The 21,699-nt window shown below is 37.4% G+C and overlaps 2 protein-coding genes across 4 annotated transcripts; one reads left to right on the top strand and one right to left on the bottom strand.

The window, feature by feature from the left end:
* Positions 1 to 871: 871 nt before the first annotated feature.
* Positions 872 to 7,752, top strand: LOC108679532 (G protein pathway suppressor 2-like). 3 transcript variants are annotated; one of them, XM_018168168.2, is made up of 9 exons: positions 872 to 1,258; positions 1,445 to 1,676; positions 2,035 to 2,089; positions 2,397 to 2,531; positions 3,113 to 3,236; positions 3,759 to 4,040; positions 5,016 to 5,134; positions 5,855 to 5,956; positions 6,536 to 7,752. In XM_018168168.2, the coding sequence occupies exons 1-9, from the start codon at positions 1,060 to 1,062 to the stop codon at positions 6,566 to 6,568; spliced, it is 1,281 nt and encodes a 426-aa protein (XP_018023657.1). In that variant the 5' UTR covers positions 872 to 1,059; the 3' UTR covers positions 6,569 to 7,752. The 3 variants fall into 3 exon arrangements, with proteins under 3 accessions (XP_018023657.1, XP_018023656.1, XP_018023658.1); XM_018168167.2 differs by having other exon boundaries at positions 873 to 1,258; positions 3,756 to 4,040; XM_018168169.2 differs by having other exon boundaries at positions 874 to 1,258; positions 3,756 to 4,040; positions 5,040 to 5,134.
* On the bottom strand, positions 7,074 to 19,994 carry LOC108679531 (conserved oligomeric Golgi complex subunit 7-like). Its single transcript, XM_018168164.2, has 17 exons — positions 19,872 to 19,994; positions 18,892 to 18,972; positions 18,089 to 18,169; positions 16,752 to 16,856; positions 16,132 to 16,266; positions 15,372 to 15,555; positions 15,043 to 15,239; positions 14,572 to 14,673; positions 14,053 to 14,164; positions 13,365 to 13,487; positions 12,816 to 12,916; positions 12,064 to 12,232; positions 11,153 to 11,314; positions 9,683 to 9,876; positions 9,234 to 9,349; positions 8,704 to 8,852; positions 7,074 to 7,947 (listed from the first exon to the last, which is right to left on the bottom strand). The coding sequence occupies exons 1-17, from the start codon at positions 19,977 to 19,979 to the stop codon at positions 7,766 to 7,768; spliced, it is 2,301 nt and encodes a 766-aa protein (XP_018023653.1). The 5' UTR covers positions 19,980 to 19,994; the 3' UTR covers positions 7,074 to 7,765.
* Between the last annotated feature and the right edge of the window lie 1,705 nt (positions 19,995 to 21,699).

Raw genomic sequence — 21,699 nt, 5'->3', positions numbered from 1 at the left:
CCTAGGTACCTGCAGGCTACAGTGAGCTACACATCAATCAAATTGAATTCACATCTCTTCTCAGTTCTCAGCATGGTAGCCTACTAGCAGTACTAGGTACTAGGTAGTGAGTAGTCAGTAGTGAAGCTGACCATACTCATAGTGGCAACTGGCAAACCAGAGCTTTTTTAGAATCAGTTCATTTTTAATTTCCTCATTTACTCAAGATGCCAATTTCTTGAGTATTATAATGCTGGTATGAGTGGTATCCATGATACTTTACTGGTTTACTTAAAGGACTCAAAAGAGAACTAGAGGGAGAGTCTAAAAACTCTCTGCTAAGTCTCCTTTGTCACTATGGTAGTGACAAACTCCAGGCCCAGATAGGTACCTATTTTAAAATCAGTCCATTTTTAATTTACCCAAGACTCCACTAGGTACTACCATACTACTACTCTAGTCTCCACTCTCCAGACGGTAAAGTATGGCATAATGGCACAACATAGGTGGAGGGAGGATTCCAATAGTCCAACTTCATTGCTCCAAAGATGCCAGGGTAGGATTAAGGCAGACAGCAGTTGGCACTTGGCAATTATGCTCCTCCTGGTTCTGAGGTTTTCCATAGATTGCAATCTACGAGCAATATGGCCGATGCGTGATATTTGGCCCAAATGTACATGCATCACAATAATTTACAGCTGATGCGCGATGATTGGCATGGTCATGCGGCCAATGCTGTGGGTATTACAATCATTGTGGCCTATGCACAATGATTGGCATGGAAGAATGCACATTACACTAGCAGACTAGCTGCAAATGACATACAAGCAATCAAAGCAAGTGGGAGATACATGCAATGGCGGTGTTGTTGATTGCTTTATCCACAGTTTGTGATCGATTATGGACATACATTCACTGTCTGCTGCTGCTGACAGAAGTGGCGACTGAGGTGGTTTGATGATTGAATCAAGTTAAATGCACAAATCAAGTTTGATAAAACTCAAATCTTGTTGACATTAGATATATATTTTTACACTTAATTTCAGATTGCATTACTTTGCTAAAGGAGTACTTAATAAAATGGTGAAATTTGCTGAAGCTGAGAAACGTGGTCGTGGAGGAGACACATGCACAAATTCTGGAAGCAGCGGAAGCAATACAATGAGTGGAAGTGGAACCAACAGACCTTACATGATGATTGACAAACCAAAGATAAACCGTCCTATGTTGGATGCTCTTAAAGCTCATATTATGCAGGAAAGAAGGAGAAAGCATGAAGGTGAGTAGGAATTATTTTAATAAACTTACTAATGCAAAGCTTCTAGCCAAAGATTTTGATGTAATATGTCATTGCTTTAAAATTGTTCCCTAAAAATTAGTCATTTTGTGATTACTCAAAGTAAATTTATTTTAAACATTCCATTTTAGTTAATTTAATCCTCAACTTTATTCCTCCATTTTTCAGAACAACAAGAAGTTGAAGCTGAAGAACGCCGTAGGAAGGAGCATGAGAGCCGGAAAAAGCAACACGCTATGACCCTGGAGGAAACTAAAGAGTCCATTGCCAAACAAACCCAGCAGCTGGAGGTTCTCAAGAATAAAAAACATGATCTATTCCAGCAGCTGAAAAAAGTCCTCAACAATGAAGACAAGAGGAAGGAAAGGCATGATCAGCATCCCACTTACATGAAAGAAAAGTTAGTCCAATTAACATTAATCAAATTAACTGAATCCAGAGATTAATTTCAGGCAAAATGCAATTTTCATGTCACTTTTTTAACTTAATGATTACCTAAACCTGCTCAAAACTTTTATTGCTTGTTGCTGTTCTTGTTTTAATAACTGTAGCAATGCTAATAAATGTTTCAGTCATAGTGTTTACATTGTTAAATTTATGTTTGTTTGCATTAATTATTAGTCTTGGTTGCAAAAAGTGAGATTGTTGAAAATTATTAGTCATGGTTGCAAAAAGTGAGATTGTTGAAAATTATTAGTCATGGTTGCAAAAAGTGAGATTGTTGAAGCTATATTAATTGGTGATTATTTTGTGTGCAGTGACATCATTGTGGCTCAGCAGCAACCACAGATGCCATTACCTCTTCATTCTCAAGTTGGTAGCTAGTTTCTCTGTACTTGGCCATAAATTCAAACAAATATTGCAATGATTTGTATCTATAACTTAATTGTATTTGTATCTATAAATTAATTGTTATTATTGTACCCAATCTGGCTCTTTACTTAAAAACGTGCAATTATTTCTGTATTTCTTGTGTGTTCGAAAAGAATTGGTGTCCAATGGATATTATTATGTAGAATTTGTTACACTTTCACCCCAATCCATTGCATCAATATATAAAGATATCATTACATTTCAAAATGTCCTGCTTTGAGTATATTGATATTATTAATTAATGCAGCAAGTGGTGTTCCAATCTGGTCTGCTACATGGGGGAGTTCCTCGCTCATCCATCTCGTCTCTGTACAAGCTCTCTTCCCAGTCCCCTCACCCCCTCCAGCCTTCCCAACAACAGCCTTCTGCTCAACAGTCTCAGGTGGTGTAATCTATTCAGATATTGAACAAATTCAGTTATTTAAACAAATATCCTGCTTTTTTTCTGTAGTTCTTTGCTTGGCAATCAAGGTTACAGGTTACTCCCAATCGTCCACTTCTCATATTATTGCTTGTGATACCTTGAAAATATGTGTGACAATAACAATGCTAATTATAATGTAGCCTTTGACAGTCAAGTATACATTTTTTGATAGTTATGCAAACGAGGACCATTAGTATCCAATCCTTATATAATGAAGTTTCACTTTAAGGTTTTATCTATTTGCCTATCTCTTGAGTAAATAATATCAAATATTTAATTATGGTTTGTGGTGTTCCATTTAATAATTGCCAATCAGTGAATTATCGATACTAATACATTAATTATTTAATCATACATTAATAGACATTAATTTGTTTTCATTAAATGTTCTAGTTCATTAAGAATGATGGTTCAAGAATGTGTGAGTTTGCGGTAAAAAGTACACATTACTCGCTAAACTTTTGTATTGTAAAAAGAATTTTGTAAAATTATTGTGTAGTAATTGTTGGCTGCAGCAAGTAATAATGTTTTCCCGGCAGATCAACATAAAGCGTTCACGTAGTCCGTCTCCAGTGTCATACCAGAACGCTGCACTGCCGTACTCATTCAAGAATCTCAGTGCCAACTCCACCACAGTTGTGTCCGTGTCACAGCCTGGTGCTAGTGAGTATTCTATCCTAGTACATATTGTGCAATTTTCACATAGTGGCAAGCTTTAGTTCAGGTAGCTTTATCTCTTATTGATAAATAGCAGACGAATCTGATTTTGCTTAGGCCATGTATAATATTTTGTTACTTTCAAGACTCCATCCAATAAATATTAACATAGAGTAATGCTCCAATTCTCCGACAATTAAAATAATTTAAATTTAGGGCATTTTGAATAGAAAAAATTAAGCGTTTCCAATCAAAGCTCTCAGGCCAAAGTTTTTACATGGTGATGCACAATTGTCTTTCTGGCTGTCATGATAATTCTAAAGCGCAGTCACGCTAATCAATTAAGACTTCATACAAATTCCTTAACGAAAATAACCCAAATTTATTCTACCAGTTGATAGCAGTAAATTATAACTGATTGAATATAATACAGGCAGTTCATTATGTGCTGTTCAGAAGTTGTTTGGTTATTTAAAATTAGGTGACAATGAAAAATAGAGGAATTCTAATATTTCTTTTTTGCAGAAGGAAGCGTCTACTTGTCATCCCCAGCCAGCGCCTTCTTCCATGGCCCTCCTGGTCAACCTCCCCCATCTCACCACTCACAGCCACCACACCACCACCCACCTCCACCCTCAGCTGCTCATCACCCTCAACCTCCTGCTTCACACCACCAGCCGCAGGCTCTACATCACCCAGCTTCACAAGCATCACATCACCACCCGCCCCCTGGCCAGTACAGCCTGGCGCGTGATGAGAAGCACACCGCAGTCTATGGCCTCCATGCGGCCGCCGCTGCAGCTGCTCGAGGTGAGACTGCACTAATTATTTCCGTTATTATTATAACTATGTTAATTATTGTAACTACGTTAATTATTCTTAGTACGAAGGAATACGCCGCTTGAGGTCACGGTGGTAGATGAAGTATGGTTGCATAACGTGAATAATTATTAACTCAATAAAATGTTTGGTAATTAAGGCATTGATGTGAGATAATGTTTCATTCAGTGTTTACTGTGAATTTTATTAGTCAATCCCGCTTTTGCTTGTTATAGCTTTGCCGTAATCCCATCAAATACGTTAGAATATTTTCTATGATGTAGGTATATTTTTTGCTTGAAATTTTGAGCAACGAATGATTTGTATTCTGCCCGACATTAAATTTTCTTACTGTTCAATTTAATGGATGATTATTAAATATTGAATAATTCAGTGGAATCTTACAAAATTTGCGACGTACATTGTGTTGGCTGCACTCCTGCAATTCGTCACTTTGTTATGCATAGGCAGGTTAAGAGGAGCTAATGGGTGGTCTCTGCAAGGTTTGAGATAACCTCTGAGGGGCTTGAATAACATTCTATCCAATATCACAAAAATAACATTCCATTAAATATCACATAAATAGATTCAATATCACAAAAATAACATTCTATTCAATATCACAAAAATAACATTCCATTAAATATCATAAAAATAACATTTTATTCAATATCTCAAAAGAGAAGAGTTCAGATGGTGAATCTGTCGCTGCCCGGGGGGTTCTCTGAGAATGACTGGTTATTGGGTTAAGCTGGCTTTGCCAGGGAGATTTTGTTTTTTTTTTCCTTTGTGGCTCTATGACGACAAATTGCCAGGAATTTTTTAACTGGTATAGCTTAAGGACCGCTTGTCTTCCTCTAATTTAACAGTGCAAGATAATTTAATAGTTCAATGATGCAATTTATGCGTTAAGAGCAAAGATAATGTTGTAATTTAAAGCATGATATTGTTACCCAAATAATTTAGCGAGCTTGATGCTGTCTGGCGCAGGACTGCATCCTATGGACCACAAGAAGCCTGGTGAACCTGAGAAGCTCTACAGCGGCCCTCACGGCATGCACGCACTGCCCCTGCAGCAGAGTAATGTGCGTCATGCGTCCTCATACATCCTCTTTCTTGCTTAGATTGACATAGAAAATGTAAAAATATATATTTTGTTATATAATTATTATTTATTATTTTATTATATTATAAATATAATTATTACTAACTCCTGTCGGCAATAATTGAATTTCCTCGTGTAATTTTTGCTATTACTGCCAGACTCGTATTTGATAAGGTAGTTATAATTTTATGAGGAATTATGTGATTTTTGTACCCGTCAAATTCGAAATTAAGACTAACAGTTTAAATTATTTTGGCTTTTAATGGGTTAAAGTTAGTTGATTGACATTTAAGGGATTATCGAAAATTAGTAAATTAATACAGAATCAGAATTGCTCTCCCTTAATACTTTTTTTTACTCGTCGCCGTGCGGTTTATGAATGATTTCATCCATGAAATTGTGCTTCATTAACACTGACAATTTCATTAATGATTCCAACCATAAAATTGTGCTTCATTAACACAGACAATTTAGATTGAGCCAGTTTCTCAGGCACTCTAATGCCTGCAATAAATTCTGAAATAGACGCCACAATCGTTCGTGTCTATATCTGAGAATGTTGATGCGTCACTATTATTGTCAAAAATATCAATTCATCACCATATTCTAGCCAAGAACATTAATGCATAACTATTTGTTGCCAATAATGTCATTTCATCACTAAACCATCGCATAAATATCAATATATTCTTTATTTCAGGCTGTAAAATCTGGGAGCATCACATCAGGCTTCCCAGTGCGGCAGACGCTGCCACCTCCTGCTACGCAGGCGCCTCCCGCATCACACTCCAACGTCCCTCAGGTCTCATTATTTTTTGTCTTCACATTTAGAGTACTATGAAAATATTTTTCAAGTAAAGATATCGTCAGTTTATTTTGCGTACTTCATGCCAACAATTGAACACAAATTTGTCATTTTTAAGGGTCGAGAGTTGAACGCTTACCTCTTGTTGGGTTAAGATAATCACCGCGCATCTGCAAACCATCCATCTTAGTTTTTTGATAGTTGGAACTGGGAAAATGTGGAAAATAATACGTATTTAAAATAAGAAAGTATTAATTTACAGTCAATGTGAAAATATGCATATTTATCTTGTTTCTTGACGAGTTATTTAGGCCGAATATAAAACTGGCGCGCCCATGATCATCAGGACTTTGAACATAATCCCAGGCTGGCGATTTATCTCTAGAACGTTCATACGGTATGTATTGGGAATGAAAAAGATATGGCGTTGAAACGTACCGCGTGAAGTTTTTTCCAGATTTGCTCCACAGTGATACCTGGCTTGTCTAGGGACAGGAATATTTAACGTCTGTTCTTATCATGTATACAAATAATATCCAATATTAATCATATTAATTTAATGGTGATTATGTGCAGGCTTACGGTCACCAGAGGACGACCTACTACTAAAGCCGTCATACCAGCCGCATCTGAATTTTGTGTTCCATCTTTTAAAATAAATTATAGAAACATTTTTTGGTGGACGACATCAGCTTAATTCTCGGCAGAATTGCGATTCCAAGTTTTTAGCGATTATTTATAGAAAGGAATTTTATTTAAGGAAAGGATTCTGTGGTTAGCGAATTTGAACTCGCATTAAGCCCCACCAGTGATGCGTATAGGGAATTATTGCATAGTGTACATGACATGGTTGTACATAGTAGCTATTCATTGTTGATATTGAAACTATGTTCCGGAGGTGCATCCAGTGCATGTTTCTTCGGGTAATAGATGCGATTATTTCAAGTAAATCGGTTAACAGGATGTTGTTAATATACAGTATAGTTTGCATCTCACTATTGTCCAAGGGTGACATCGTTGTCTGTGACTAACGATGCTATTCTTTCATCATAATTATTCAACTTATTGCAGCTGTGTTAGCACTAACGCTTCAGCTGAGGAAAAAAATTGCACAAACGTTTGGGCATTTGTTTTCATACATGCACGATTAATTGATGTGCAAAGCACGGTTACAGAATTATTTTCTCAGAGGGCCATATGATAGTTTAATTTAAAAGTTAGAAGTATTATTGCCATCTATTTTGACCTTGTTCAAATTTCAATGATAATATAACATATCGCCAATTGTGCTAGTGCGAGCTGGGTTTAAGAAACTATTTTGTTGATGTACCAAAATGATTACCTGAGTAACAAAATTACCACTTGAGGATAGGACAGTTATTGACCATAAGTATTATAAAGTACGATGTTTTACAATGTATCTTACAAATATGTAGAAAAGTAAATCCTATTTAACAAAATTAGGTTTGAAGACACCTTAACAGTTCAGCAATGTATCCAAGATACTGTATTAAAGCAGCACAGATAATTACAATTCGTTGTCGACAGGCGAGCTTCTAGAACAGAATTTGCTGCCACACTTCTTGACTAGGTTTTAGCCATGTATAGATGCAATGAACGAAATGAATGCAATAAACGTATCTTATACAGTATTTGCAATTGAATTGTCAACTTACTCATAATTTTGTCTTCAAGCGAAATATTGTATATATTGATTTTAAGCATGAGTAATAAAATGTTGACTTGATGTAATCGAATAGAAAGAACGAGTTTTAAACACGCTGATAAATTAATAAGCATTATTCTTCACGTGGACGCCGAAATGTCGCGCATTTGGCGCACGGCGGCGATCATCCTGACGGACACGTCCTCGAGGCGCTCGCTCACGGAGCTGAACTCCTGCGGTGCCGCCTTCAGCAGCACAAGCAGGTGGTCCAGGGGCCTGCAGCTGCCCACTCCCAGGTCCTCCAAGATGTTGCATATGTACTCTGCTCAGTAAAGGATGTTGAATGTGTATTGCTGTCATGCAAGGATGTTGCATATGTACTCTGCTCAGTAAAGGATGTTGAATGTGTATTGCTGTCATGCAAGGATGTTGCATATGTACTCTGCTCAATGAAAGATGTTGAATGTGCATCGCTTTCATGCAAGGGTATTGCATATGTACTCTGCTCAATGATGGATGTTGAACGTGTATCGCTTTCATGCAAGGATGTTGCATATGTACTCAGCTTAATAAAGGATGTTGAACGTGTAGCGCTTTCATGCAAGGATGTCGCATATGTACTCAGCTTAATGAAGGATGTTGAACTTGTTTCGCTGTCATTCAAGGTTCGGTCAGACTGATCGAACCGGTATCCTGTTTTGTCAAGGATGATGTATGTGTAGCCTGTTCAGACTAGGATGCTGCAAATGTACTCTGCTCGGTCAAGGCTTTCAAACGCATATCCTGCTTATTTTAAAATGTTGAATGAGTGCTTCGCACTGCTGCTCAGCCACAATGATGTTGAATATGTACATTATCAAATAAAGTTGTCAGATGCAGTGCTCCGTAAATGATGCTTGAGTCCACTGTCTTTCGTCGGAGTTGTTTAATGTATTCTTAGCTTATTAAAGTAAATCGTTCAGAAAATTCAGATTCCTTAGATATTCAACACGCATTAATTTTTCGAGTAAGATTTATTGGTATTTGGTACGGTAAGATTGCTCAGTCAGTATGAATAAAATAACTTGATAACACACACCGATATCAGTGATGAGCTGCGAGTGCGCGTGTTGCTCTAGCATGGGAATGCGCAGGACGGCGTCAGCAAACATTTGACACGTCTTCTGTGCTACGCGTCCGATCAGGAAGTCTGCCGCACTCACCTCACTCTCGCTCACGGCTCGCTGGCTGGTAACATTTGTGAATGTGAACATGGGAATGAAGCTCTCTTTAGTTTTTGTCTGAGAGCTCTAGTCTTTGAAGCTCTAAAGCAGAAATGCGCATTCGTATTTTTTGTTCATATTTCATATCGATTACGTATTATACTTTCATGTTACATCTTAGGTATATGTTGACTGAGGTATGTCGTTTCTCATGGATATCACACTACCAGAATATCCCTAGATAATTAATTTATTTTGTAAAGGTAAATCCACTATCTGAGAACGTTGAACCTACTTAAAAAGCAAGATTACGTTTTTAATTGCTTCATTATATTTATATGATCTTGATATCTTATAATGATATTAATCATGAAGAGATCTTGATCGTGACGAGATATCAACAGACCCTGCATGTTTGGAGTGGTCGGGGGCCACCTGCTGGAGGGCTCGGTTAAGGGCGGGGCTTGGCGATACGAGCAGCGGCTCTAGGTGCTGCGGCAACGTCAGCAGGTACTGCCCCATCTGTGTGACACGAAATCCATTACAACACAGCTACTGCCCCATCTGTGTGGCATTGTGCCCTTCATGTCAAGTAAACTATATGATCACATAGCTGAAAAGAAAAACATGAACAAAATTTTAAAAAGCCGAGCTAAAACAGAAGTAATGATAACCTGCCAGCTGCTGATGTTGGCAAGTTTACATTAAACTCAGCGCCAATGTTCGTTACGCCTCCGATCTTTAAATTAAATGCGTCCCTTAAAAATAGCAATGAATGAATGACGTTCGCATTATAAGTCTGCGCATAAAAACAGAGGTGAAAGAAAATACTGAAGACTCTATTGAGAATGTAACCTGTGTGACGTATTCCTGTGGGGAGAAGGCGGAGGAGAGCGTGTGGGGCAGCTTAGAGGTCCACAAGGGCAGGCTGGGCACGGGCTTCAAGTGTGTCTGTAGGGGAGCGCTGATGGTCTGCAGACCCACCGTCACGCAGCTCCTGCACTCCTCCCGCGCCTTCGTCAGGCTGTCGCTGAGAACACCACCGCTCTCTGAATAATATATCAATGCATTATATTCATGCCATTCGACAGGATGTCACAGAGAACGATAATGCTCTCTGAATAATACGTTAATTCTGATATATCCATACCCTTCGTCAGGCTTTCACAGATGAAACCGGCGCTCACCAGGAGACAAATTAACCACAGATTTAATCGCAATTACGAGATTGAGAGACGAGGTAGGTTCGTCCTCTTTGAACGAGACCTAACAAACGTGTACCATGCAACTCTTGATTCATAGATCTTACACATGTACATATACATCGACTTGTCCATCACTTTAAATTTTATTAATACGTTAATGATATAAGTATGCAGTTTGAGTGTTCACATTAGTTCCAGCAATATTAGTCATACATTCAAAATTTCAAATTAATTATTGAATGAATTATTCATGGGGTAAACACTAATGCTAAAAATTCATTTTACACATTCTACTAAATTAATCCTAATTGCAATTAGCTCTTAGTCCGTTTCTTCTGTGTAAAAAGTATAATAAGGCTATCATAATAACCTTTGAAAACTCGACACGAGCCTTACAACAAAAACATGATCATTAACGATGAAGAATACATGTAAATGTACCATCAGTGTTAATATTCCAGTTTCACTGGCACTGGTTCGCTAGTGCATCAAAAATTTAAGTACGTAGGTATGTAAAATATAGCTGTTTCATCGTAGGCCTGTCGCCGGTTCTTAACATCGCAGAATATTCGCAGCTTGTCGCGGTCTCAAACACGCAAATCGCTGCTCCAATTCTGCTTTGCTTAACTGTCCGGCCTCCTCGTCGATTCTGACCAGAAACTGGCGCACAGAGCTGGGATCGAAAATTCACCTCTGTGCTGCACTGTTCTTATTCTGAATTTTAACCACTGGGCAACTTTGCATTGTTACATACATGGTGCATTGTTTCGTTTTTGTATAACAATAGGCAGTTATTTGGTTTTGTTACAGTCTTATTTGCACATGTTTTTCTAGGAAAGGGATTAGTTTGACCTAGATTGCTGTGTTCGATATCTTACTTGTACCCAAATTTCTTGGCCGTTACACGTTGCCGATTCCCCTTCATTTCATCTCGTTCCTAATTTAGCTTCAATCTCAACTCCTTCTTAACTGAGTCCCTTTCCCAGCTTGTGAACGTAGAACATATTTAATTCCATTCTAATATTACACAATTTATGGTGGGATTATTTATGACTGACCTAAAATCTGCTGCAAATAATACTAATATTAGACAAATTAAATGAGATTACTTATAACTGACCTATAATCTGCTGCAAATAATTTTTGGTGGTAGCAACCTCTGCAAGAGGCAGCAGGGCAGGTGCAGAGAGCTTGAAGGGCTGCAGTGACCAGCAGATCTCTGCAGCCGAGAACGCGCGCTCCAGACACTCGTCGCACTCCTCGACAGCCTGCAGCACAACACCTGAGACGGGCACTCTTATCAGCAAATTGTATTTCTTCCTACATAATTGTAGTGTTGTAGGTTTACCCATCAATCTCATAAATTCAGACAATAACACATAAGTGCACGAGCATGATTCATTGCATTTCATAGTAGATATTCGTAATACTAGAGTTTTATACCTCAATATTCTAATCCAGATAATTATACAGAAATACAACAGCACAATTAATCGATTTTCATTAATTGTGGACTAGAATTTCTCAGAATTGTCATTCGGCCAATAATAACCATTGGAAATATTGTGAATCTAAGTATAAATATGAATTTTCTATTAGCTCGATGAGATTTGCTGTTATTTCTACTGGGAAAAATTGGAAAGCTGCAGGTGAACGGCATGTCAACACACTTAAGCTTTTGCTGTATGGAAACATTTATGAGCAATTGAACAGCGTTAGAATCAATTCAGAAAGTGGATAAATTATTTTTAAATTTTAAAAATCAATAAAGTAACGCAAAATAAAAGTTGAAATTTCAATAGTTTTGAAGCACGACAAACTTGAAAGCAAGGAACTAAATAAAAGGCTGACAAATTTTAGTTCAAACTGAGATCGAGCGAAACTGGAGTAAATTTTGAGGGAGAAAATTTTTAAAACAAGGTCATGCAAAAGTTTTGATCGGAGACAGATCGTATGTAAACAAAATCAGAGTACGAAAAAACATGAGCGAGAAAAATGACAGGAAATAGATCGAAAGAAGCTGCACGGGACCAGCTGTGTTGATGAGGTCGAGGCAGCTGGTGAAGACCGTCCAGTCCTGGGCGATGGAATCATCTAAGGTAGCCACGGCCTTGCGGGCGGCAGCCAGCACCGCCAACACGCCAGCCATGTAGTCAGCCACTCCAGCCACCAGGCCTCGACACGCAGCCAAGCCGCTCACCTTCCGTCAATGACACACGAGTCACCACTCAGCAGATACTGCACTCAACTCGCAATCGTCAATTAAAGCAGTATAATACTGGTCAAGACTTTGACTTATAGGATTCGGTTACCACATAGGAACTACGAAGCTGTTGCGGTTGCGCTAGGGAGTTGCGGTTGTTTGTTAATAAAATAGATCGTTGGCAGCCCATGAAGGCCGGTGATTTAAAAAAAGTCACGTAACCCCGATAAATTTCATCGCACAAGTTCAATTTGAACCTCATTAGGGATGAGAACAGTCTGATGTAAATCCTACAACTTGAAGCACCAGTGAACTGAGTTTTGATCAGCCTGCATATGTATCTGCATGGTTAAAAAAGGGAAAATATTTTGAAATTTTGTAACATCAAAACAGAGAAACTCGCCATAATTTTAGACTCACTTTTACTCATGTCAGACTACATTGGCAACTGTACTTACACTTGGCACGATTATAACGTAAAATTATGTGGTCTGACAATAGTTGAAACCTAAGAGAACACATAATTACATTACCAATACCAATTACAAGATAATTTACTGGACATTAAGTTAGAAGAGACCTTAAGACACCGCGACACAGCGAGGTCAGTCTGGGCGGCCATCTTGCCGCAGTATTGCCGCACCCTCAGCAGAGTCTCTGACAGCTCCTCGCACTCCAGCTCTGCCATCACGTTAATAATTTAGTTCTTCACACTGACATCCTTTTCAATGTTTACATTAATACTCTTAATAAGAAGATGGTAACTGTCAAAGCTTAGCTTACAAAGAAAAGTTATTACACGTAAACAAGAATTAATGGAACTAGAGGATTGCTGGCCTATTGATATATCTAGAATATTGTAATCCACATTACACTACATATATAATCAGGTTATGCACTTAACATCAATGTATTATGCTATTATTATTATTCACAAAACACTCTATTTAATCAAGTAATACACCTAAGATCAACGTGTCATGCTGTTCTTATCCACACAACAACAGGCATAAGCGAACACACAACAGGATGCAAGTGCGCACACATAATCGCAAGCATGAGCACACATAACACAAAAGCGTCACGTTACTCTTATCCACACAACAGGATGCATGCACGTCATGATCACCATCAGCCTGCAGGTGCCCTAACAGCGCCTGCGACTCGTGCTGCCCGTAGGCCGCGAGCTGCGCTCCCAGTGGCGCGTACACCGCGCGCGTCAGCGCCTCGTGGTCTGCGGCGCTGTCAGTCTCTGCCGGGACAATGTGCTTTTATAATCATGATTTCATCCTGATACATTTTACAAATACGTTTGAAAAAGTTCTCAAATTTCTGGTCCTTGGAATAAAGATATAGAACGGTAACGAAAAATCAGTTTTAATGCAAAAGTCAACTGTTATCATGATACTATTTATTGTTGCATTACTGTGAACAACCGATATGGGATTTTAAATTAAATTGGTTGCTTGATTTCATCAAAGCAACATGTACATTAATGAATATTTTTTTTTAAGATTTTACATATGTTATTGGTAATTGTGCTCCAGTAATTAAACCTGGTTTAACTTACGTCCTGGTACTTTAATGTTTAAATTCTAGTAAAATTGTTTTTTACAAATTTATTTTTTCAGCTAAGATCCCACATCATATCCTTAACGATAGTGGTTTTAGGAGTTATCTCATATAATCCACAGGCAAGTGCTGTATAATGAACTATGCCATTGACTGCTTCTAATAATGCTAATAGTAATAATATGCTTTTCTAATAGTAATGAGTAATATAAAATAGGGTAAAATACACAGAATTTAGCATGAACCTTGCGAGGTGAGAGTGTGCTGAGCTTGTACAAGGAAGTCATCCATTGTCGTCCTGATGTTGCAGAGAAGCAGCACAGGATCTTCTTGTAGCTTTACTGCAGCGCCAATAACCTGTAACGCAAATGCTATGTTAACAACCGCATCACTTACAAACACTTATCTAGCTTATGTAGCTTTAAAGTACAATGGAAAACAGACTTGTTGACCGAGGATTCTATATGTCAATAAAGAACGGGGATGTTTAAAAATAAATATTTTCTTCGTGATCTAAATAAGCACTTTTGGGCTACGAATCTGAACACGGTAAATATTACGGTATGGAACTCAATTGATGCATGAGTTAAATAATTAATAATGAAATTAACTTGATTCATTATATCTACCATTCCTTGACACAGCCCGAACAAGAAATTTCCATAGAGATTATCATTCTTTCTAGTGTATTATTTACAACAACGCCGCTTTACACAAATTATTATCCCTGCTGTCCTTATGATTAAGCTTTTGTGTGGAGTGACCTGCGCGATGGGCGGATCGAGGTCTGTGAGGGCGGCGGTGATGAGCTGGCTTAGCACCTGGCGCGCGTTGCAGTCGCTGAACACTTCACTAACCCACTCAACCTGATCACAGATTCACAATCATTATTCAAAACAAATGGACATGGTTAACATTAATTTATATGCGTTTACATGATGTGAAAAAATATGTCAGAAAGAAAAAGGTACAGTTTCAGGTTGTGAACTGAAAATTTCAGAATTTAATTGATAGTCGAAAATTAATCCGTGTTAATAGTTATGAGATATAAATGTATATCACATGACAGCTTCAAGCACAATGACTTATCTGAATACTTATGAATTTATTTGGACATTGTAATCTTCCATTGCGTGATGGATAAGAACGGTGAGATAGATATCTTTTACGCTTATAAATGACAACTATGTTGCCCGTGAAATGTACCTTGTGCATGACAGAAACTATAGGTGCACCTGCTTGCGAAGCTGCTCGACGAGATGGTCGAGGTAATGAGCGAGACACGGGAGACTCGCGCTCGTCAGGGGGTCAGCCTCGACAGCCTTGGGCCACTCGGCAGCGAGCGCCGCCAGCGAGCACTGATGGAAGTAGCTGAGTGCCTGACTGCTGCGCCCCACGCTCCTCAGGATGCCGCTGTACTTTATGCTCTCGCCTGCGGCGGTGCAACAGATTACAATTCCTGAATTATTTGTCACTGTACATCAGACAACTTCAGAAACTTCATGATTTTTCCTGCAGTCTAGCTACTTATTATAAAAACTTGTTTAGTGTTGTTTCCACTGACTGAGGTTGTGTTGCGTGAAGGCCTCGACGACATGAGGACTGGCCATGGCCTCAATGCGGAGCTGGAAGTTGTTGAGGAGGTCGGCTCGGTCCTCACTGTCAGGTGTCTGGCTCAGAACAGAGAGGCAGTGCTGAAGCTCCACCACCTTTCTTGCTGCTGCCTCCAATTCACCATTCTCAAGCAACTGCAAACAATATTATTTTAAAATACAAAATACATCAAGAATTTCATAGTATACAATAAAATAAAGTTATATGAGGTAACAAAATAGAAAAAGTCTCAGGTTCACATAGACGAAAAAGAGAGTTAAATGTGAAGTTTGTAAAGCATATTAACAGATGTAGTGAAAAAATTCGGGAAGTTCCAAACAAATGTATATTATTGCATTAAACACAAATGGCATCCACAAAGAAAGATTGTAAAGACATTTAATTGATAAAAAATTCATCTAAATGCAGATCTTCAAATAGAGATACCAGTACCATACTCCTACTGAAAAAATTTTACTTATGCATATCGGTAAAATTTTGAGGAAAAGCTAATAAAATATTGCACTCGCCTCACAGATATTGTGCACTTAAAGGATGAAGGTGATAACTAGAACCAATAAGCATATTGGATGACTGCAGTCACTTCACAGATATTGTGTAACAAAAGAATGACGTGATAATTAGAAATGAACCAGAAAGCATTCTGGATAAATACAAAACATAGGAGGTAAGATTTGGAACAATAAAGCTTAGACAGTAAGTGATATGACCTCTTCAACTTCAGTAGCCAGAGTGGTCCAGTTGTCAGCCTGACGCAGAGCTTGGGCTGAGAGCGCAAGGCGGCTCTTGACGCTCTCCAGCTTTACTAGGGTATCAAGGCTACTGCTCACCTCAGTGGCATTTACCTGCAATATATTCTTCTGTTCAATTTGAACTTCAATAAATTCATTAGTATATCACAAAGTGAATATGGTATGTCATGGTATAGATTATAGAACAAGTCAAACAATTGGAAATCAAATTTCACATTATAAATCGAAATGAAACTTTTTCAAAGTTCAAAAAATACTTATTGCAACTACAACAAGAAATAGAAATGTAGGTATTAATTAGAGAAAACTAAAGATTTTTTGTAGTACTTACAGTACATATTTGTCAAATTTGCAATTGCATAGATAAGTCCAGAAGACATAATGATTGCTCATATAACAATGGAGCCAAATAACTAATGTCTTGATTAATGTTCTATGTTTACAAATTAAATTAACAATATTATTACTATTAAAATACATGCTGGTTAGAAAATATTTACATTATAATTATATATTTCTTTGTCAAGAACAAATGATGAGTAAAGCCTTGAAGATCAAAAGAATTTTTGTAACAATACCTTCTGTACATCTGCCATTAAAGATTCCATTTGTGTTTTGAGCAGTGATGCTTCTTGACCAAGGCTCTCAACATCACGCACAACTCTGGGCAGACTGCTTAGCAGCTGGTTGCATTGTGTAAAAAAGCAATAGAGGAAGATCTTTAGAGGTTAAAGTTGGGATTTAGCAAACATACTATCTGTTAATAATACACCAGATTTAAAAAAAATAAAATTACACCCTTTAGCATCTAACTGTACATATGTTGCCTTTCACAAGGACAATTCTTGTTCACATTTGAAGCTCACTTGTCCAATTGGACAAATATATTGGCTTTAATTTCAGCCTGCCTATGCCCAGTTGGAAGTTCTTGTGACCTGTTGTTTTTTTCCTGACGAATAAATTTCTGCACTATGGTATAGATGCAATGTAGTATTTTGCACTTGCAAGGTAGCTGGTTGCTAAAGGGTTAAGCTTTAGTTATCCTTGTAAGTAAATCAATGGTGACAAAGGATATAAAAGAAAGTAAATTGTTAATTTTAACTGCATTATTATAATCCAAATCAAGTACATAAAATATGAAGTGCAATTCATAAGAATGATGTTCATAAACAGAAGAAAATGAAATTCAAACAGACAATGAAGAGTAATGATTCAGAATGTTAATGTAAATAAATTAAGATCTGACATACTAATGTAGGCATTCACAAAAATGTAAATGGAACATTGTAGCATATAGTTGAAAAAATGCGCTAAAAAGAACTAAAATATTGAATGTCATCATTGTCATGATTCCAGGTTCTCCTTCAAACTCATTCTTGTCTCTAAATTTGAATTACTATACACAATTAGCAACATCACACAATACAATCACTAATATTATAGTTTGAAGTCTGTAATATCATGCTAAACAATCTGTAACATCACAGTAGGCCATCTGTCACCTCAAACTATGCAATTTGTAACATCACAGTAAACAGTCTGTCACATCAAACAATACAATCGATAACATCACAGTAGACAGTCTGTTACATCACACTATTCAATTTGTAACATCAGTAACATCACAGCAAACAGTCTGTCACATCACACTATACAATTTGTAACATCACAGTAGACAGTCAGTTACATCACACTATTCAATTTGTAACATCACAGTATTTTTTGAAATTTATGTCTGTCACATAAACTATTTAATTTGTAACATCACCGTAGACAGTCTGTCACATCACACTATACAATTTGTAACATCACAGCACTGACAGCAGACAGTCTGTCACAACACACTATACAATTTGTAACATCACAGCAGACAGTCTGCCACATTACATGAAATAATCTTTAACATCACACTTACCTGCTGACTGGTGTCTTCTAGACTGGAGTTGACTTCTTGAATGGCCAGTTGCAAGCGCATCACCAAAGACGAGGCATATTTCTTTTGACAAAAAACAAAATTAAGATAAAAAATGACTGATATAAAAGGATATTGTTATTTCATTTATATATTTTATATTCATAATAAAGTTTAAACATAATAACTATTAGTATTAATAACTATTAACCAGATATATGATTTTTCTTTAGTAGATATTTTCTTTGGAACTGTTAAAAAAGAAAATATTATATAGAAATACTTTGATGTTGGCATTTTATCACTTTAATGGAACATTTTGTAGTTTTTCTACAAGTCTATAATCAGAATCAATACAATATAATAGTCTGCTTAACAAAATTTGTAATTTAACTTATATTAGTACCAAGTTTTTGGTGGCAGTCTTCATGGTTAAAAATATTTACAATTATTGCTTTACTTATAATTTTGTATTTAGTGCAGGACTTAAATGGTCAGTCAGGTCAGAGATATTCAAAATTCAAATAACTTCTTAATTTTGGTAAATTAAAATAAAAATTGATTTAAATAAAGCTTCAGCCTTCAAACTATCTTAAAATATAATAATTTTATTTAAAAAATGTGAATGTCATTAACAAAGCACTGGCAAATTTATTTAACATAGGTACTTTTTATTCAAAAATTTATGTCTAAAATCAATACATTGTATTTTTTCCATCTTAGCAACAGGAGGTAATAAATATCTGAATAGCATAAAGATTATTAAAAATCTAACTAGAATAATAAGCAATAAATAGAAAACTTACATCATTTTTTTCTTGGCCTTTGAAGATATTGTTTATCCAATCCTTTGGATCAAATTCTTCAGCAGAAAATGGTGTGAGATCCTGGAAGAAAATATTTTATACATTATTCTCCCTCTAAACTAAAGTTAACTAATTTGCTACACATCCTAAGTGGAAAAAACGCGACTTCAGATGGATTAGTTCGCCTGTTAATGAATTCCGTAGAGGGCTTAGGCTGCGAAAAATTGGCACTAATTCCGCAAGATGCACAAAATTTATAATGAATTCAAGACGAATTCCGCAGCGCAATCAGCAAAGCGAAATCCGCGCGAAGTTCGAAGCCAAGAAGAAAATACGGAAGCCAGACGCACGATCAAACAGAAGCTACTGGACCAGGAGCAACGTTCATGTTCGTCGACCCACTCAACCGTCGTATTGCTCGAGAAGCAAATATGACGTGAACGCGATGTACGAAGTGTAACTGTTATATAGAAAAATGTCGGCACTGAAGAAATAGGCCCATGGCCTGTTGAGGATTCTTGTACTTTTTTTTTTTTAGACGAAATTGAGATGTTAGTTGTTTAAATGATGAATCGTGAAAACATAGCAATTCCAAGAGAATGTTCAAGATCTCTTACAAAATCCGTGCAATGGCGGTTCGGTGTAATTCCGTGAGAATTTTGAAAAGCAGTACTCCTGATCATTACCTTAAATTTCCAATTGGGCTACACATAAGAAAGAAATTTTAGTAAGTAATTTTAATTTATATTTTGAGGCCATTAATTTATTTAAACATGTGGCTTTACTATAGACTAAAGGGCGGCATGAAATGAAATTACTACTAAAATGGGAAGGTTGGGAAGGTGGCGGCCGGGGGTTTGCCCGGGGGCCGGGGCCCCGGGTGCCGGGTGGGTTGCAACTGTTGAACTGCACGAGTTGCGAGTTGAGACCGGTTCTAGTTTACAAAAGGAATCACAGTAAAATTGTGAAGAAGTACTTACCATTTCTAGTCCTTTAATAGTAAAATTAGTCTTGAAGGCCGCGTTTACGCAGCTTTTATTATAACTTTTTGGCAGCTTCATCCATTTCAGGCTTGAGCATAAGTTCATAACACGACGCAACTATGTGAGATGACGGGATGACGTAAACAAATTTTCCTAAACATCAGATTACGAATTCAAAACTTGGTCGCCGGATAAGAAACTTTCCGGCGCCGAATATCCAGATGCATTGTGGGATCGGCCGCCATATTTGTAGCATGGTCTAGCTTTCGCCTACGTGTTAAATCTACTGCGATCGTCTCTTTTTGAAGTTTTTGCTTGAAGTTGGGACGCTACTGCACCGTTGTAGGATGTACCAGTCGTTCTCACGGCCATTTAAACAGAAAACTATACAACGGAATGCTTTTATTCAGTTTACTAGCCGTGAATGCCGTGTATATCGTATCAGTTTACGGCTCGTACTGATATACGCATTGCATATCAGTTTACCAGCCGTGAATATTTATTATATACGATACTATACATTTTCCAGGCGCAAAATCTGTTACTTGCCTTTAGATAAGCTACATAAGTAAGAATAAAACGTAATAATATATACCGATCAGTTAACATTGTCATGATCCATTGTCCTGCAGCGATGATAGTGTTATTGGCTTATTGCAGTTGGCTGGTATGTGGGAAGATCAAAATGATTCGCTTTGTTCTACAACATCAAATGTTTCGAGTTCTTTACATTGCCTTTCAATTTCAATATAAATTATTGGTTTTGCAAAACGTCGAGGTTTCTGATGAATTGGTGTGTTGTTGTTTTTCAGTTCTGTGGTCTGAGGTGTCCATGAGCGCGTCCAATTTCGAAAATCGGTATTACTATGAGCCGGCCGAACCCTGGTTACCTGGTAAGCATTGATAAAATTCTATCCTTTTCCTCTTCAAAAAGGCGAAAAAGAATTTCATTTTCCATTCTTAGAAGGTTCCATTCATCAGCATCATTATCTTCGTCCAGTTGTACTACCAAACTAACTCTACCAAGTACATCGCCTTTCTTGATTCGTTGAAGTTTCGTTTCTCCATCGCCTGTACCATCCATCCACAAATTATTTGTAATCTTCAAGCGTCTTGTATGCCATGAATTCTTGCAAGGTGTATTGGCTGACCACCAAATACCAAATAGTTTAGTAAATGATCGTGTTAAACGGGAGGCAGACTTGCCAAATCTGGCTTTGCCGGCACTTCGTTGGCATCGACATCGTTAATGTCGAACAATTTTCTTAAATATCGGTCACTCACTGAAGGAAGGAGTTTTTGACAACAGCCTAATCCTTTCTGATTTGTTCTTTCTTTCTCTATTGCTACCAAAACGTCCAAATGTGTAGGAACGAGAGAGTAAGCTGAGGCGCCAGTGTGATACAAAAATGGCGGCGTAGCAACGCGGCTAACGTGGATACGCGGGAGCTTGGCGAGCCCAATTCATATATATTCATAAAGCAAACATTTTCAATCAATACTCATATATTATATATCTAATTTTAACTTTCCACTATTCGTATTTTTACTTCGAATTCATTATTATGTATTTCTGTTCATGTTTGTCAGAGCTGGCATTGCGGGTATATACGTAATTGTGGACACCATAGATTATATTCGAATAGTACTGTTCTTAGAGTGTGATGCAACCAGTAATAAACAACTTCAACTAGGGAGCTCTGGCACGATGCACAGATGGGTGTGCACAATGCAACGATGCACTGATGCTGTACCCGTTAAATTTTTTACATCAATTTCAACTAGCGTATTAGGAATAAAAGCATAAACGAAATATCATGGGTTA

Source organism: Hyalella azteca, unplaced genomic scaffold (genome assembly GCF_000764305.2).
Source record: "Hyalella azteca isolate HAZT.00-mixed unplaced genomic scaffold, Hazt_2.0.2 contig2480, whole genome shotgun sequence".
In the NCBI taxonomy this organism is placed as follows: Eukaryota; Metazoa; Arthropoda; class Malacostraca; order Amphipoda; family Hyalellidae; genus Hyalella; species Hyalella azteca.
This window is presented reverse-complemented; position numbering and strand designations above follow the sequence as displayed.

Coding starts and splice junctions, on each gene's coding strand:
- LOC108679531 (XM_018168164.2), bottom strand. CDS start 19,979: ATGAACTTATGCTCAAGCCTGAAATGGATGAAGCTGCCAAAAAGTTAT. Junction 9,877..11,152: donor TTATTTGCAGCAGATTATAG/GTCAGTTATAAG, acceptor TATATTATTCAG/AGAGCGGTGGTGTTCTCAGC. Junction 8,853..9,233: donor GACCACTCCAAACATGCAGG/GTCTGTTGATAT, acceptor AAATGTTACCAG/CCAGCGAGCCGTGAGCGAGA.
- LOC108679532 (XM_018168167.2), top strand. CDS start 1,060: ATGGTGAAATTTGCTGAAGCTGAGAAACGTGGTCGTGGAGGAGACACA. Junction 1,677..2,034: donor CCCACTTACATGAAAGAAAA/GTTAGTCCAATT, acceptor TTTTGTGTGCAG/TGACATCATTGTGGCTCAGC. Junction 5,135..5,854: donor TGCCCCTGCAGCAGAGTAAT/GTGCGTCATGCG, acceptor TCTTTATTTCAG/GCTGTAAAATCTGGGAGCAT.